We start from the raw sequence: 16,536 nt of genomic DNA on the forward strand, positions 1-16,536 counted from the left end.
CATCATTTAGCAGCCAATTAGCAACGTTTGTTAGCTGGTAACTGGTATCAATATTTTTTGCTTAAAATAGGATATTATTTATGGAAATTAGTATTTTCTATTTATTTGGAATTTTTTAATCAATAAAGAATATTATTTTTTATGAATATAAACTATTTATATTACATTTAACATTCAATAACTTACTTAACAAGATTTGTTAACTTAACTTTTAAAATATTTTTTATATACATATAATATTTATTATTACAATTTGATTTTATTATATTTCTGGCGTTTTATACATTTATTTAAATTAAATTATGTTTTATAATTTTTTAAGAAGGGTGTTGCCGATTTCACGCAATCGGCAGTATTATGCACTTTAAGTTGCCGATTTCACGTACTCGGTGACAACGTTGCTGATTTCATGAAATCGGTAATTTCATAAATTCGGCGTAACATATATATATATAAATATATAATATGATAGCTAAGTAGGTATAAATATCGTACATTACATCGATTTTTCTTTCAACTCATTCAGTGATTCAGTGAGTAAAAGTTATAATATCCTGTATAGAAAAAAACATAGTATGGGCTTAGTCTGAGTATGTATAAGATTCAAAGTAGAGTATTTTTAATTTATTTTTAATTAGTAATATTGTTTGTTTTGATTTGCTTTTCACTTATTACCTCACTCAATGCTATATTTTAGATTCTATGCAGAGCGTGAAACGTTTTGAAATCTATTGATTAAATAGTGATATATATTATGTATTTTTTGGTTTTATTAAATACGCTTTGAAGCAGAACATTTGATTCAATAATCAATAATGAAAATGGTTTTTAAAAAAACATTTGAACTAGATGGTACTTTGGATAGGTATAAATAGTAAAAGGTGGGCAAGTGGATATCGCTCTGCTAACGACAGTTGGTAAATTGCGACTAAAATTACTTTTTTGTATACCAATTGCGCTCTAAATATTTTAAGGTCGATATAGACTAATTGCACACAAAACATTTTAAATTACCTAAGGTAAATTTATTAGTTAATTATAATTATTATATAATAAATGAAAACACTAACTGTTTTTTTTATGAGTATTAATACATAATAATATAAATAAATAATTTTTTTTTCGCATTTTATAAGTTATTTTTTCATCATTAATTGTTCAAAATTAAATACCAGTTACATTACATTAAAATTCATTTAAAAAAATTACCGATACTGTTATAAAATATACTTTACCCAGTTACTTTAACCAGTAATCAATTGATCAATAAATAAGTTTTAATTTTCAAGCATTTTACTCATTTTAGTGTGCGTTATACAAGCGCAATTTGTATACTGACCCTAAACGAAAATGTTGTGTTAGTCGCAATTAGTCCATACCCTGCTGTAAAGTAGTTGTCAAATAGATTACTGTTGTAATGGATATACTAAATTTGAATTTAACGATATAATATGATTGTATAAGAAAACTGATTCTAAACGAAGACTGCAAATTATTAGTCTACATTAGGTACTTTAATATACATATTTCATGATATTATTGTTGAAGTTATTGCTTATTCAAGTTATAATTGGTATTATGGTATAGGTTCATTTTATTTTTATGCAAAACATACATTTATTATACTATTATTATTTAATTATTTGAATAGTATATATTTATTATTTATATTATATTATATTATGAAAATAATATATTTATAGCTCTATTATTAATATCAGCAATTTAAATATATAATAATATTATTATAACTTTAAAGTCAATAATAGTAATAATACCAACTTATCATAAAATATTGTAACTAGGTTCATATAGTATAAATAGATAAATAGATAATATAGCTTAAAATTAATCTACACATTTTGAAAATTCCATTGCGGATAGTAAATTTTATATATACGTACAACTTATACCTAATGCCTCATGAATAATGCATTTGAATCATAACAAAATAACATCATTAATAGTTATTCATAGTTTAAATATGTTATCTCGTTAAAATATTAATAAAATTTTGAAATAATATTATTTTTTTAAGTAATAATAACAATTAACAATTTGCATGCGGTGGAGATTTATTTATTTATTTTTATTTTATTTTTTCAAAAACTATTACCTAGATCAGATTTGTTACAAAAACTACCCTTGAAGTTTATTTATTTATTTATATATATATATAAGGACAACATATTGCTTCTAAGTTCTAATTAATATCCCCAAGTCTCTCATAGAATTAACTATATCGATAAAAATGCATGATCAATTGAATTATTATATAAAATACGATTATCTAAACGTGAGAATATAAGTTTATGATACTACATTTATTTATATTTATTGGTAAATTATTTTATTGACTCCAACTAATTATTTTTTGATTAAATTAATCCCAAATTATACTATAATTTTATAATGTATCAGCAAAAAATTCAACTATCGAAAATATTTTAACACCATCAGCAAATAATTATAAATTATCTGAGTCATAAATAATAAATAAATAAGAAAAAATATAACCTAAGTGAGAACTTTGAGGGACCTCTAAATACATAAGTACCTACTAAAATAGTTTGAAATAAAATGTGATAATTTTATTGCTTGGGTGCGAAAAGTAAAGAATGAATTTATCCATTTTAAAAATGGTCCACCTATACCAAAATAAGTTAGTTTTGTGAGTAATAAGTTATGGCTAATAAACTCATTAAACGCTTTTTAGAAGTCTAATCATTCAAGTCGGCCATTAAAAGAAATTATAATTTTAGATTGTAGATACAAAAGATCAGTTATGGTTTACAATTTAGGTATAAAATTATACTGGTTGTGGGTGGCTAACATAAGTTGATATAATTATTGTATTATATATTAATATAATACAAATAATTATATTTCAGATCAGTATCAACTATCTATTGGCCAATACTCATCCCTTTTTTTCAAAAAAAAAAATTCAGAGGTAATTCTCTATGAAAAATCATTTGCCACGCCACTGAAACAATTAGTTATACTATTTTATACCGTAATCGGAATCAATGACTTATAAGTTAGGTATAGACGATAGCAGAAATTAATTCAATCTAATTAAGTATCAATAATTAAGAGAATAATAATAATAATATAACAACTAACAAGCAAATATAACCATTCTAAAAAATAAATACTCCACCAGTCTCCTTCGCTCAGAATTGTTTTGTATACACTTATTTTGTAGATTTGTAGATTATAGCACTTTTATAATAATTGTAGTGATCTAATAAACCTATAGTAGAGCGAGTTCATCGGGTTTTATATTTTAAATTTCATTAAAATATATGCCCTGATTTTAATTTCTTACTATGAACATTTTTATATAACCAATATCGATTACAAGAACAACCAAAAAATAATCTATAGAAAAGAAAATTATGTTTTCGTTACTAATTATTACTTATTATTTATTAATTTAAATGTATTAAACACTAAAATTCTAGTTAAATGAATCAAACACGATGGAAGTACTTTTATTTTTTACTGTTCAGTTTTTTAGGTTTGTAGAACCACAGATAACTATAGGTACCTATAAAAGTAATTTTAGGTACAATTGGTAAACTGCCGTACGGTCTACTTAAATTTATTTTTGTTCACTTCGCTAACCACAAAATTATTAAACCTGACTAATTCCATGGATCGCTGGTTTTAGGCTCATTTACCCAATACGATTAGTAATTTTAATTAAATATCAAGTAATTCTCTTTATTTATTATTTACAAAATTTTAGAAGCACTCAATTTTAAGAAAATTTGTTTTGTTTTCTACTTTTTAGTAATATATATAGCATACAATTGTTTGCGATTTGAATGCATAATATGAATAATTATATAATTTGAAAATTATTACTGATAGATTAGATGTACAAGATTTAATAATACAATAATACAATATACATTAACATTTATTATTTTTTTATTGCGAATTTGCGCGAACATCATATATTTTCAATTAATAATATAAAATATAGTATTTTGCGATAATTTAAATAATTATTGCGAGGAATATCATACAAAATGTAATTCATATGATTAAATGTACACATATATAATATGGGTTAGTAAAAATTAACTGTTAGTAAGTTATTGTTAATACTGTTTATTTTTATTAAGAGGGCGCAATAGAAAAAAAAAATATGACATAAAAACATGATTTTGTTCTTCAAGTAATACAGCTTCCTAGATTATTATTAATTAATTTTTAATTGTTTGTTTTAATTTTTAGGTATAATATTATAGGTATTTATCATATTATTCATATCTATGATTTATTACAATTTTAAATTAACCTACATAATGTTAAGACTTAAAATATTAATAATACCTACATTTTAAATGATATTGTAATTGTATTTTGTATTTGTATATAATATTGGTAAATAGTTTATTTTAGAAATTTGATTATAGATAGGTAGGTACTACTACTAGGTGCTTATAATATTATATATTATATAGGGAATAGCCAATAAGTATACATATAAGTATATGTATATAAATTTATGGAAAATGTTTATCCTTCAAACAATAAATCACAAAACAATTTCAAATTTCCAACATAGTTTTTACCTCCTTAGGTAATAGTATAAATAAAATGATAGTCATAATTTTCTATAAGGTGCTTAAAAGGATATACATTTATTTTTAATTTGTAAATGTTAAATTGGTTATGATTCATGGTAGACACAGTAGGTAGATATAGTAAGAAAGTACAAGCAAATCATACATGTACTACGTACTAATTAAGTAAACATATAAGGTTAGTTGGCCTTCGTTTGGCTCCAGTTGATCATCACGACCAGAATAAATGTGTTGATTATTAAATGGTTAACTCTAATATAGGTATATTTTATACTTTTTTGAGTTTGAATGTTATTATTGTTAAATATTGAGTAATGAACTATATCGACTATACATCATCAAACGTATTTGAACAAGTTTGAATTTACTTATTAGGTTCATATTATATGTTTAGGACATAGGTGTATAAGATAAAATAAAATAGATAATATAAATTAAATACACTCTTCATTTATTTTTCATTTAATATTAAAAAATAATAATAAAATTATTCATTATGATTTTTTAAAAAAAAATGTTGTTTATTAATTAGAAGATATATTATAAATTTGCATTTATTGTAAAATAAACTATTTTTATTGGCGTATTTCAGTGTCTAATATGTTAATAGAATTAATTTAAATTTTAAATACTAACAATATAGTAACCATTTCTTATACCTTTCATTAATATAACTAGTATTAATAATAATATTTTTAATTAATATCAGATTTTATATAAAACTATTTAACGGGCAACTTTTTGGGAATCAAAGTATTGTATGTTTATGGGTTGACTTTTTCAAAATTTAAAACTGTTATTAAATATAAATTGCGCATTTTAAAAATAATGTCAAAAATCACTAGTATGCTATTTTACTTATTAAGTTGAAGAAAAAATAAAACGTAATACTTCTTATTGAATGGCTAACTATGTACGTATACCTAGCGCAATATATTTCCTTCGTACGACCATTATACTTAATTATTACTTTTTAAACTTAAAATACAGTTTAATCAATCGCTGCTATTTCTCCAATAAAAAAAAATTATTTATTGTATAAATGTATAACATTGAATCTTTGTTAAGTCTAACTTATAAAAATTATAAAATACTGTAATTAGTACAAGAATAATTTAATTTAATATAACTTATATTGGAGCGTATACTTATAATAATATTTATAAAGAAATGCGTATACGTGAAAAAAATATTAATTTTATAGTTATACGGTTGATAAATGTTGAGTATACGGTGAATGGTGATAAATGGCAAAGGGTATATTATTTTATTAATTGTTTTTGAAAATTCTATTTTATAAAATTAAAAATAATATATAGGTTGAATATTACTTATCAGGTCATCAGGTCGTATACGGTATACTCGTATAATCTAAGACCGTGGTATAATCGAGTATAATATAATATTTACGGCTGTTATTAATAGTATTATTTATATTGTACAACGGTAGGTATGTTTTCTTTATAATAATTAATAAATATTGATTGTGTCGAGCGAAGTAAGATAAATTTTTTTGAGATACCTACATTTTAAAAAATATGGCGTATACTCAAAACATTATTTACCAATACATCCCTGTATATAACATCTAAACAGTCCAAAAAATTGGCAAAAAAAAACTGTTTCTGTCAGAACATTTCAAAATGTTTATATTGCTTATTTATAAGTTATAGTCATTTAGAAAGTTAGAAACATATTTCTATAAGGTTTTAAATTTATCTTTGTCTAATTAGTAATTAGCTTTAACAAATCTTCTACATTAATGATAAAGAGCCATTGGTTTTGCATATTTAATGCATGTTAAAATAATGTAAACCTGACACTTATTGTTGGTTTATTCCATTATGGTATAAGCAATTAAAACCAAAACAAAATATCACGTTTACAAATAACATAGGAATGTAACTACCTATACCAATTTTAAGTGTTTAGTTGTTTATTATTACCTAGTGAAATAAATAAGGCATATAAGTTATATAAAGATTACTCAGAGTCATCCTACATAATTAAAATCACCATTAATCTTTAATTAATAGAGATCACAACTAAATAGATTACAATGTTGGTACAAAATTATCTTTATAGGTACTTATTTAACAAAGATGTATAAAAAATTTAAATTATCGAATTTCAAATATAATTATTTAATTTGTGCCATGTAATAATTTCTTTTACAGCTCTTGACACTAACAATGTTACTGTGAAAAAGCAAGTATTGGAGTTGCTGTCTGCATTATGTGTTTATAATTTAGAAGGTCATGCCAGAGCACTTGATACCCTTCAACATTACAAGGCAAGTAAACCATAATAATTGTTATCTTTACCTTACTAAAGTATAGACGGTTCTATTCCTAATGGTTAATTTATTAATGAAAATGTGTTTATTAATCAATCGCATTAAGATATTCTGAAAATGCGATGCGCCTATGCATATCACAATTCACAATAATATTAGCCATTTATCCACTGTAAATATAATATTATCATGATTATTTATATAATTATAATTTAAGTATATGTATTCATGGGTAGAGTAATACTAATATTTCAATATTTCACTTTTTATAACATTTACACCTATATGGGCATAATAATATAATATCGTATCATATTCATATAAGTACTAATACCTATATTATATATAATGTATAATGTTTTTAGAGTAGTTTATTGTACCTACATATATTTAATTCTGACGTTATTAATATAATAATGTGTTTTATGTATTAATTAGATACATTTGGTTTATGTGTAATATGTAGGTATATTACTTGGAGACTGCGCCTCTGGCACTTGGCAACATAAATGTCAAGTCCCCTCTCACTCGCTTCTCTTAATTTTACTACTGTTTGTCCATTATATGACATGACGTAAACAAAATGCATCTTATTACTGTGTAACTTTAGATACATTGCATGTTTACATCATATATTTAATTTAAATAAATACCTTTATTATAAATGCCATTGTATCCTTTTCCCCAAATTATCCAAAACTAATTAATTGATTCAGGCTTATTTGATCTGATACAAGTTCTTTTGGTATCCATGTTTTTAAATAATACAAATACATACTTGTATCTACTAATGTATAGTAATATTTAATATTTATAAATATTTTTTTTATTGTAATTTGTAAGTATACAAAATGTATACCCTTATAAGTGACAAGTAAATATACTAGGTTATAGCTATAGATAAGTGCTTTTATGTACGTTATTTTTTACTAAATTAATTTTTTCTAGTGGTTTTAAACTTTTAAATACTATTTAATATAAAAAGCATTATTTAAATGGACAATGGTCACTGAGTGTACCGGTTAATTCGTTTACAGTATATCTAATACCTTGTTATAATTTATAAACCTTAATTAAAAATTTAGACTCATTTAAAATATTAACTAAATTACCTATTGAAATATAAAAATACTTATTACAAATTATAATGAATTTTTTATAGTTTAATTAATAATTCTATACTCCGTGCCACGAGAAACTGCAATCCAGCAACGAACTGATGACCAAAACGTGTCATAGTCCGGCATTACTCACTACCAACCATATGGCAACGACTGCATGGTGGGGAAAAATTCTATTATTTGAATTTACGGTAGTTATAGTTTCTCGTGGCGCGGATTGTGTACTCCGGTATTCGGTTGCCTGTAAAAAAAAATTATTATGATTATTATTCTAATATAATATAAATAATAATAGTAGGATTATGCAAATCTTAGCTACTTAGGTACTTGCGATGTAACACGTAACACTGTTAAAAATAAAAAAACTAGAAGCTGTTATAATTATTGAAACCATTACCTTGATGGTTTGATCAAAGTATTTAATCGTTTTGTAATAATGTACGTATGTAAAATAATTATCTTCTACCATTATTTCTTTTTGTAGGTACCTATATTTAGAATTTATCGACTTTAAGAAATCACATAAAATTGCATTTTAATTTTATGTACCTACTACCTTTAATCTTTATTATTATATAAGTTATATAATTATAATATAAGGATTATAGAGTTATACATAGATTTTTCTAAATTTCAGTCACTATAATCCTATTTATATATTTATATTCTGTTCTGTTCTCTATTTAAAAAAATATTTACTATCTCATTTTTCTTGGTTATTATATAATGTATTTTATTTTTTATTTTAATTAACTATACTCTATATCAGGGGTGGCCAAATCACGGCTCGCGAGCCGCATGCGGCTCTCGTCACAGTCGTATGCGGCTCGCGGTCTTATTTACAAAAACCAAAATATTTTAATTTTTTTTGTATACATTTATAAAAAAATGTTTTTATTATATTTATTTAAGGCTTTAGTATTATAGTGGATAGAATATAGATTAAATCAAACAAAAAAAAAATTAATTAATATGAATAATAAATTAAAAAATTAAACATTAAGCTAATTTTGTTTGCGTGGTATTTTTTTCGTGTCTACTTTTTTAGTAAGCTTCTTAAGATCTGGTTGAATTTATGTAAAAGCAGTTCTTAGTAATTCTGTAAGATGATCATCAGTCAAATTATTTGAACGATATTTTGACTTAATTATTTTCATTGTTGAATAAAGTGATTCACATGAATACATCGTTCCAAAAATTGATATCAATTTTACCGCGCAGTTTTTAATATTTGGATATTTTAATATAGAAATATGCTTCCAAAATTCCAATATAGAGGGACAATTGTTTATAAACTGCTTAAGACCTTCATCTTCTAATAACTCCAAGAGTTCTATTTCGAGATCCGCTTTATTTGTGATGATAATTTGGCTCTTGATATAATTTTATTAATACATGTGGCTCGCGTACATAGTCATGTTGGCCACCCCTGCTCTATATACTGAACTCAAATTCTTAATCGGAAGCCACCACAAACATTGCGCTATAGGAGAGTTTGTAGCTTGTATTAATTTGTTATTTCATTTGTTTTTTGTTGTTTGCAAGAACTATATACTATATTGTATATTTAATAATTATAGACAAGATTAATTTATATTATTTTTATTGGGTATTTTATTGTTGAAAATATTTAAAAATAAATTACATATTACAGGACCAGAAAAATGAAAGGTACAGATTACAAATCGTTGTTCGTGAATTGCAATGGGCTCTCTCTAAAGGCCAAGAAACAGCAGACTATCAAACAGCTATTGTGGCATTTATCAACTGCCTCATTATATCTACGCCACAGCTTCGAGACCGGATAAGAATTAGGAATGAATTTATTGGTAAGTAGAAAGCATTTAACCATTTAACTATTTAATAATAAAGATATGTTTATGAATTATTGTTTATTTAATTAAATTTAGTAAGTTATTTTATAAAAATGTAACAAATATTAGTAAAATATATTATTGTAATTAATTCTACAAGGTAGGTATACTAGGTATAGTATGAGATATAAGTCTAAAAATAATATTATTAATAATTTATTATATTACAACTTATGCATGTATTAAAAATACTATATATATTATTTTATGAACATGTTAACAGTTTAACTATTGGTTAAATTAGGAGATACTGATTTTGCATTTGGTTATTTACATTAAACAATTAAATAATTGTATACATGAATGAAATAATATTTATTGTACCTATTTATATTATAATTTTAAAATAATATTTTTTCAGGTCTCAAACTTCTACCGATATTAAATGAACTGAGGTAATTAATTTAATTTATCTTTGATTCATATCAATTAAAATCCTATAACCTAACAGCTTACAATAATTTACCGCAATTTATTTGATGTATTCCTTTAATTCCTACCATGTTATTCTGGAGATTTTTAATAATTTTTAAAAATAGTTCTATTTTTGTCTATTATTCATTTTATAAAAAATATTGCAATTAAATTAAGGACTTCACCGAATGATGCCATCAATACCATTATTTCGGTGTTTAATAAAAATATGGTAATATGTACTAAATATTTTAGTATATTATATACCTACATTATTATTTGTGCTTATTCTATAATTTATAAGTATACAGTTCAATAGTTTATATACAAGATATAACCTATAGTATATTAGTATGTTATGTTTAGGTTTAGGAATTTAGGATATTTTAATAATAAATAGATTATATCTACAACAATTTTTTTTCTTATATTATTATTTATGTATACCTGGCTACCTAGATTCCAATAATTTTATATTTTTTATATCAAATTATAATGACATTTATAAATTTTAAATAGCTATTATAAAGTATTAAAGTATATTTTAATAATTAAGTAAAAAATTTTTAGTTTAAATAAACAAATATCAGATTCTGAGCGAAGCGACGAATGCATTCATTTTTCAATAATGTGTATGTTTTGTTGTAATTGTATTTGTAATCATATTTTATTAGGGAAGTAAAAATAATTCAGTTTTCAAATTTAAAGTGGTTTTAGAAGCAGATTGGTTCTATTTGATACTTTGATGAATACAAAATAGATAAATAAATAAATTGATTAAAAACGGTTAATTTTACGTAAATTTGAGTTGTTTTTTTGCAATTCAAAAATATTATTCGTGAGGACTTATGTAAATTGTACGTATACTTTTATGTTTTACATTATCCAATAACATTTAATTTTATTTATAGCGTATAATCACTCTTATTGTGTGGTATAACGCCTACCATATCAATAATGCATAAAATAAATTACTTTAATAACAATATAAATATATCAAAAACTATATATTTAGTAATACATATATATATATATATATATATATATAGGCTATAGGTTGATAGACCATTTACGCTCAGAACCATTTTCCGTGTACAATTACGAGTTGTCGTTGAATTCAAATTTAACATTTACATTATAGTCATTATACCTACTATACAGCAAAGCAGTTACCTACTTTGTTTTTTTTTTTAATTTTATTATTTTAAATATTATATTGCTGTACAAATAACTCTAAAAAAAAAATGTTAATGGTTTTTTTATAATTAATTTGAATTAATTTGTTGTCTAATAAAAGTATATATTATAGCTTAAGAGATCATAGTTAAACTTAAAATAAGAATTTAAACCTTTAGGAATGGTGCCAATGGTGTTTCAATTACTTTCTTGTGTTAGCGAAGTACAGAAATTTTCATGAAATTTATTAGATGTCTTTTCGAAATATTCAACGGTTTCCAAGTACCATCTAAAAACAACCGTCCGAAGTATTGTATTTATAGATGCACGCGTGAATACAATAATATATATATTTTATAGTTTACTATAATAATATAACCTAATGTTTTATATGTTAATTAGTACCTATCAGTTAATTTAAAGTCACATATGTTTAATAATTATTAATTTATTTTTTTTATCAATCGATTAACTATATTCATAAAATGAGTAAAATTTAAGCAAAAATAATTTAATAATTTATTAATACAATTGATATACTGCATATAAAATTGCCAGATATTGCTGACTGATATACTTTGTATAACTTATTCATAAAAATTAAAATGTATAAAGTTTCAAATTATATAAACTCAAAAATATAAAAAATAATTTTACATTTAAACTATTAATAATTAACTAATTTATTAGAATTTTTGTATATTCTTATATCATTTGGACTTGACATTCATTATGATATCTTTTTATTTTAACGTCTCCGACCTAAAGACGGGCTGTGTGCCAAATAATGGTTATAAACTAACAGCGGGCCACTGGCACTGGAGTCCAGAATTAAATATACAAGAATAGTACACCGAGCTCGTCGGTGAGAAAAAAATGAACTTCCGTAGTCGCTGAATAAAAACGATTGCTATTTCCAGCATCAGTCGTTCTTAAACAATTACTGAAGCTATACACTGCTATAGTCTCTAAATACAATATAGTTTTTGGGAAATTGTTGTTATATGTTTTGTTTATTTAAGGAAAGGATCAATAAACTATGCAGATCTTGGGGTACAATTAGATGTTTTTGACGAACAACGAGAAAATGACGAATCACAAATCCTAGATGTACCTTTTCGTGGAGTTGATATAAACTCTCATGTGGATGTTTTTTACGCTATCTTAAAACAGGTTAGTAAATATTTTAAATTAATAAATTACTTTATAATATATACTAAGTAAAACCAATAATTAAAATATAATTTAACAAATAGGTACCTAGTATAAAGAATTCGTACATGTAAGAATTAATTTGATCCTTGCAATTTAAAAAATATTTTTTAGTGGATAGTAAAATTAAATTTTCCTTCATATTTAATATATATAATATGTATAAATAATAATTGTTATTAAATGTCTCAAAGAAATAACAGTGTTATTAAATTAAGCGCATTTTCAAATGTGTAAGGAGTACATAAAAGTTTATAGTTAGTAAAGTAATGAATTTTAATTATCAGCTTAAATAATATAATGTGGTATGTATTTACTTATTTTTTTTGCATCAACAACGAGATAATTAACCGATACAAACATTTTACTATAATGATATTATTACACATTAATTTAATATTATAACTACGTGGATTATCCGATTATAGTAAAAGAAATAATTTAAGTTCGTTTTTAAGATAGCTTATAGAACTGTTCTTAATTGAATTTTATTATTGAAAAATTAGAAATGTTTTATTTTTTACAACGTATAAGCATTATAGCCGGTAATAACTGCAGTTTTGAGTGCAGTGATAAGTAAAAAAATTAAAAATATATACAAGTATTTTATTGTATGCAATAATGAAATAATATATAGTTCTCTATAGCTTATTCTCCTCAATTTTATATTTTTCCGTTAACGAAAAGTTATATATTTAATATTTAAATCTAAAATAATAAAATTTATAGTAAAGGCCTTTATTTCAAGTTTATATATTATACTAATGTAAGCAAGTTTTATTGTTTTTAAGCTATAATAAATTTACAAATAATATAATAATTAATAAAAAACCATAAAATATTAATTAGGTAGTAATAACATAGAATAAGCATTAAATAATTATTGTATGTTGACTAAAAATAAATGTACCTATAAGAGTAAATAGAATCTTAGTACCTTACAACATATAGTAATTATTTATTTTCATATTATACGACATATTATTATTATATACTTAAGAGTTAAGACGTTAATAAATGGAAGCACGTGTATATACTCACAATTACACACTTATTAATTATTATTAATCTGTACCTATATAATATAACCTGTACTATAGGTACCAACAAACACAATATTGTTTAAGTAGGCAATATTAAATACATTTATAACTTATAATGTCACTCTTGTTAAATACATACCATAGACAATTTATTATAACAGTATTATAATATTTATTATGACAAAGCTAATAGCTAGTGGCGATTATCTCGAATAATTTAACGGGTGCTCACTTCAAATAATTAGTACCTCCCTCAGTCTCTCCCCCTACCAATATTTCGAGTAACCCTAAAAATGATTAATTTCATAAAAAACGTGTGTATTTACTATAATAATATTATATACAAAATATACCTACTATATATTATAGTATGAGTATTCCTTAATACATAACAGTATAACACAATTACACTTGTACGACATACCAAATGCTGAAATACCACATGGACACGGCACTGTGATTTTTAAGCAGAGAGTACTAAGCTTTAAGTATAAGTTTGTTAAAAAAAATAAGTCTTATGAGTTGATACTGGAGTCCGAGATCCAACGGATACAACCCACTCATCCCAATTATGAAGGGGGTACTTGAGCACCTTTTTAGAATCTAAAATTTAGATAAGTACGTAATAGCCGCCACGGGTGTTGACCAGTTGGTCAGTTCCCATTTCACTGAATATATTTTTTAACTAACTTAAAATAACTTAAAGATTACAAATTATATACTAATTAATTATATTTATGTAATATGTATCTATGTACAATTGCATACCCCATTTTTAGGTATAAATAAAAAAATTGTTAATTTCATGATAAAAAATAATAAAAATAATGTAAAAAAGTTGTTTATACTATTATTTTTATAATTATCTTCGGAATTAATTTAATACTAAAGGACTTTCTTTTATTCTCAAACGAAGTTTTGACTTAAGACGTTTTTCTTCAATTTTAACTAAACCAGGGCTATAATTATGATTACAAAATTTATTGGAATGTACAGTGAATACATTTGAAATTATTATACGAACTCCATAGTTGTCAATTCACACTCCTAATATTAATTATATAATTATTGGGGATTTATCATTCGATAACTTTAGAATTCAGATAGTATAATACTAGTAATATCGTTTCGAATGATAAATATTTCACTGTGTCTATTTTTAACTTTTCAAATAACAATAATTCATAACCATGTTTTAAAACAAAAATAATTTGAGATTATTATGTGGCGAAATGGGACCGCAGCGAAACGGAATACGACCGACCAGTTGCCCTCAACAGCTGTTTTTGGCATTTTATAAATGTACTAGTTTCCCTTACATATTATTATATACCATACCAATCCGTAAAATATTTTACCAGAGTGCATAATTATAGACGCGTCTTAATATAGTATAATTATTATAATTATTATATTTATTCTTTTATTGTACCTATTCTGTATTCATATTATACTTATAAATTTATTATCTATCAATTATCATTTTATACTATTTTTTTTATTATTTGCATTTTTTTTTTGTTACAAATTATATTACCTACGTATCTTTATAAATATAATTGCAAATATAAATTTATTTATTTTTATCATTTTATACTATTTTACCTTTTTGACAAATTACATTGTATGCCTCTTATAATTATTATATTTATCCTTTTATTATAAATATTATTATTATTTACATATTTAGCTCCCTTATTTTTGGATTGGTTATTGGTATTAAAATCATGTATATAATAATATGCGAGGGCAACTGGTGCATTTTGTTCTAGGTAGTTAGGGAGAATTAGTATAAAAAAAGATATTTTTGAAGGCAACTGGTATTACGCCCGCCACCATAGGGCCCGACTAACAGCTAATAATGATATTCTTAACAGTGAACTTAGTATAATATAATCACCAGTACGTGTTATGTCAGCTATAGTCAATTTTCAAATTTGACTCAAAATATTAACAACATTTGTAATTACACTAAAATAAAAATATATAATTTTCACTAGATCTGGCAGTAAAAAATATGAATTGTAATTTGCACTAAAAATTAAAATCGTTTATTCTTTTGATACCTATTACGTACCTCATATCTTTAGGGTACCTAGAGTATAAGGTATTAAGATGAGATATCAGAAGCAAATAATATGGAATATTCCATTTCAGATGCTGAGTGATTATTTTACTACTCTATTCACATAATAGCACCATTCTACGGTGCGTAACTGCATCAGTGTAGACTTTAAAGCTACCTAATAACTTTTTTGATTGAGTTTATTAATTAAATTAATTGAGTCGGTTGAAATGGTATAAAATATTATCTCAAGTATGCATTGTATACCTGGCGTCAAAAGTTCTGAAATAAAAAATAAAAACAACTTCAGCAAAAAAAATAAAGGATTTAAATAATATAATCTATTATATTAATATATAATAAATAATATATAATATATAAATTGTAAATGTTTTAATCGGGGACAACAGCGTGACACTTGCTTAAGATTTATCTTCTAGTATGGCCACAGGCCTGAAAAATGCTCCTATAACGACTGTCGGTGTTCAGAGATCATTCAGCATATATAAGACAATAATCATGGACCGCCGTACTAATTTTACTCCCGAAAATTTGAAAAAATATATTATTGTACATTCTTTTAAAAACATTGTATAATATTTTTTTTTTTATGTTAATGTATTATAAGATATAATTATATAAAAAATGATAAATTATAGATTCATAATCATAAATCATATTGAATTTTTTTTTACTTATTAGTTAGTATTATCAATATTTTTCAGAATATTTTG

At 23.6% G+C, this 16,536-nt stretch overlaps 1 protein-coding gene across 2 annotated transcripts in view; it reads left to right on the forward strand.

The window, feature by feature from the left end:
• The window catches only part of LOC132929637 (inverted formin-2-like), a 45,188-nt gene that overhangs the window by 19,040 nt on the left and 9,612 nt on the right, over positions 1–16,536 (forward strand). For both annotated transcript variants that reach the window (XR_009662132.1, XM_060995209.1), the window contains exons 3-6: positions 6,779–6,894; positions 9,673–9,847; positions 10,254–10,287; positions 12,505–12,655. Coding sequence is in view for 1 of the 2 variants with exons in the window: in XM_060995209.1 (XP_060851192.1) it covers positions 6,779–6,894; positions 9,673–9,847; positions 10,254–10,287; positions 12,505–12,655 (476 nt within the window). In the remaining variant the exon portion in view is untranslated. The remainder of the gene's footprint in view (positions 1–6,778; positions 6,895–9,672; positions 9,848–10,253; positions 10,288–12,504; positions 12,656–16,536) is intronic.

The sequence above is a fragment of the Rhopalosiphum padi genome, chromosome 1, assembly GCF_020882245.1.
Source record: "Rhopalosiphum padi isolate XX-2018 chromosome 1, ASM2088224v1, whole genome shotgun sequence".
Classification (NCBI taxonomy): domain Eukaryota; kingdom Metazoa; phylum Arthropoda; class Insecta; order Hemiptera; family Aphididae; genus Rhopalosiphum; species Rhopalosiphum padi.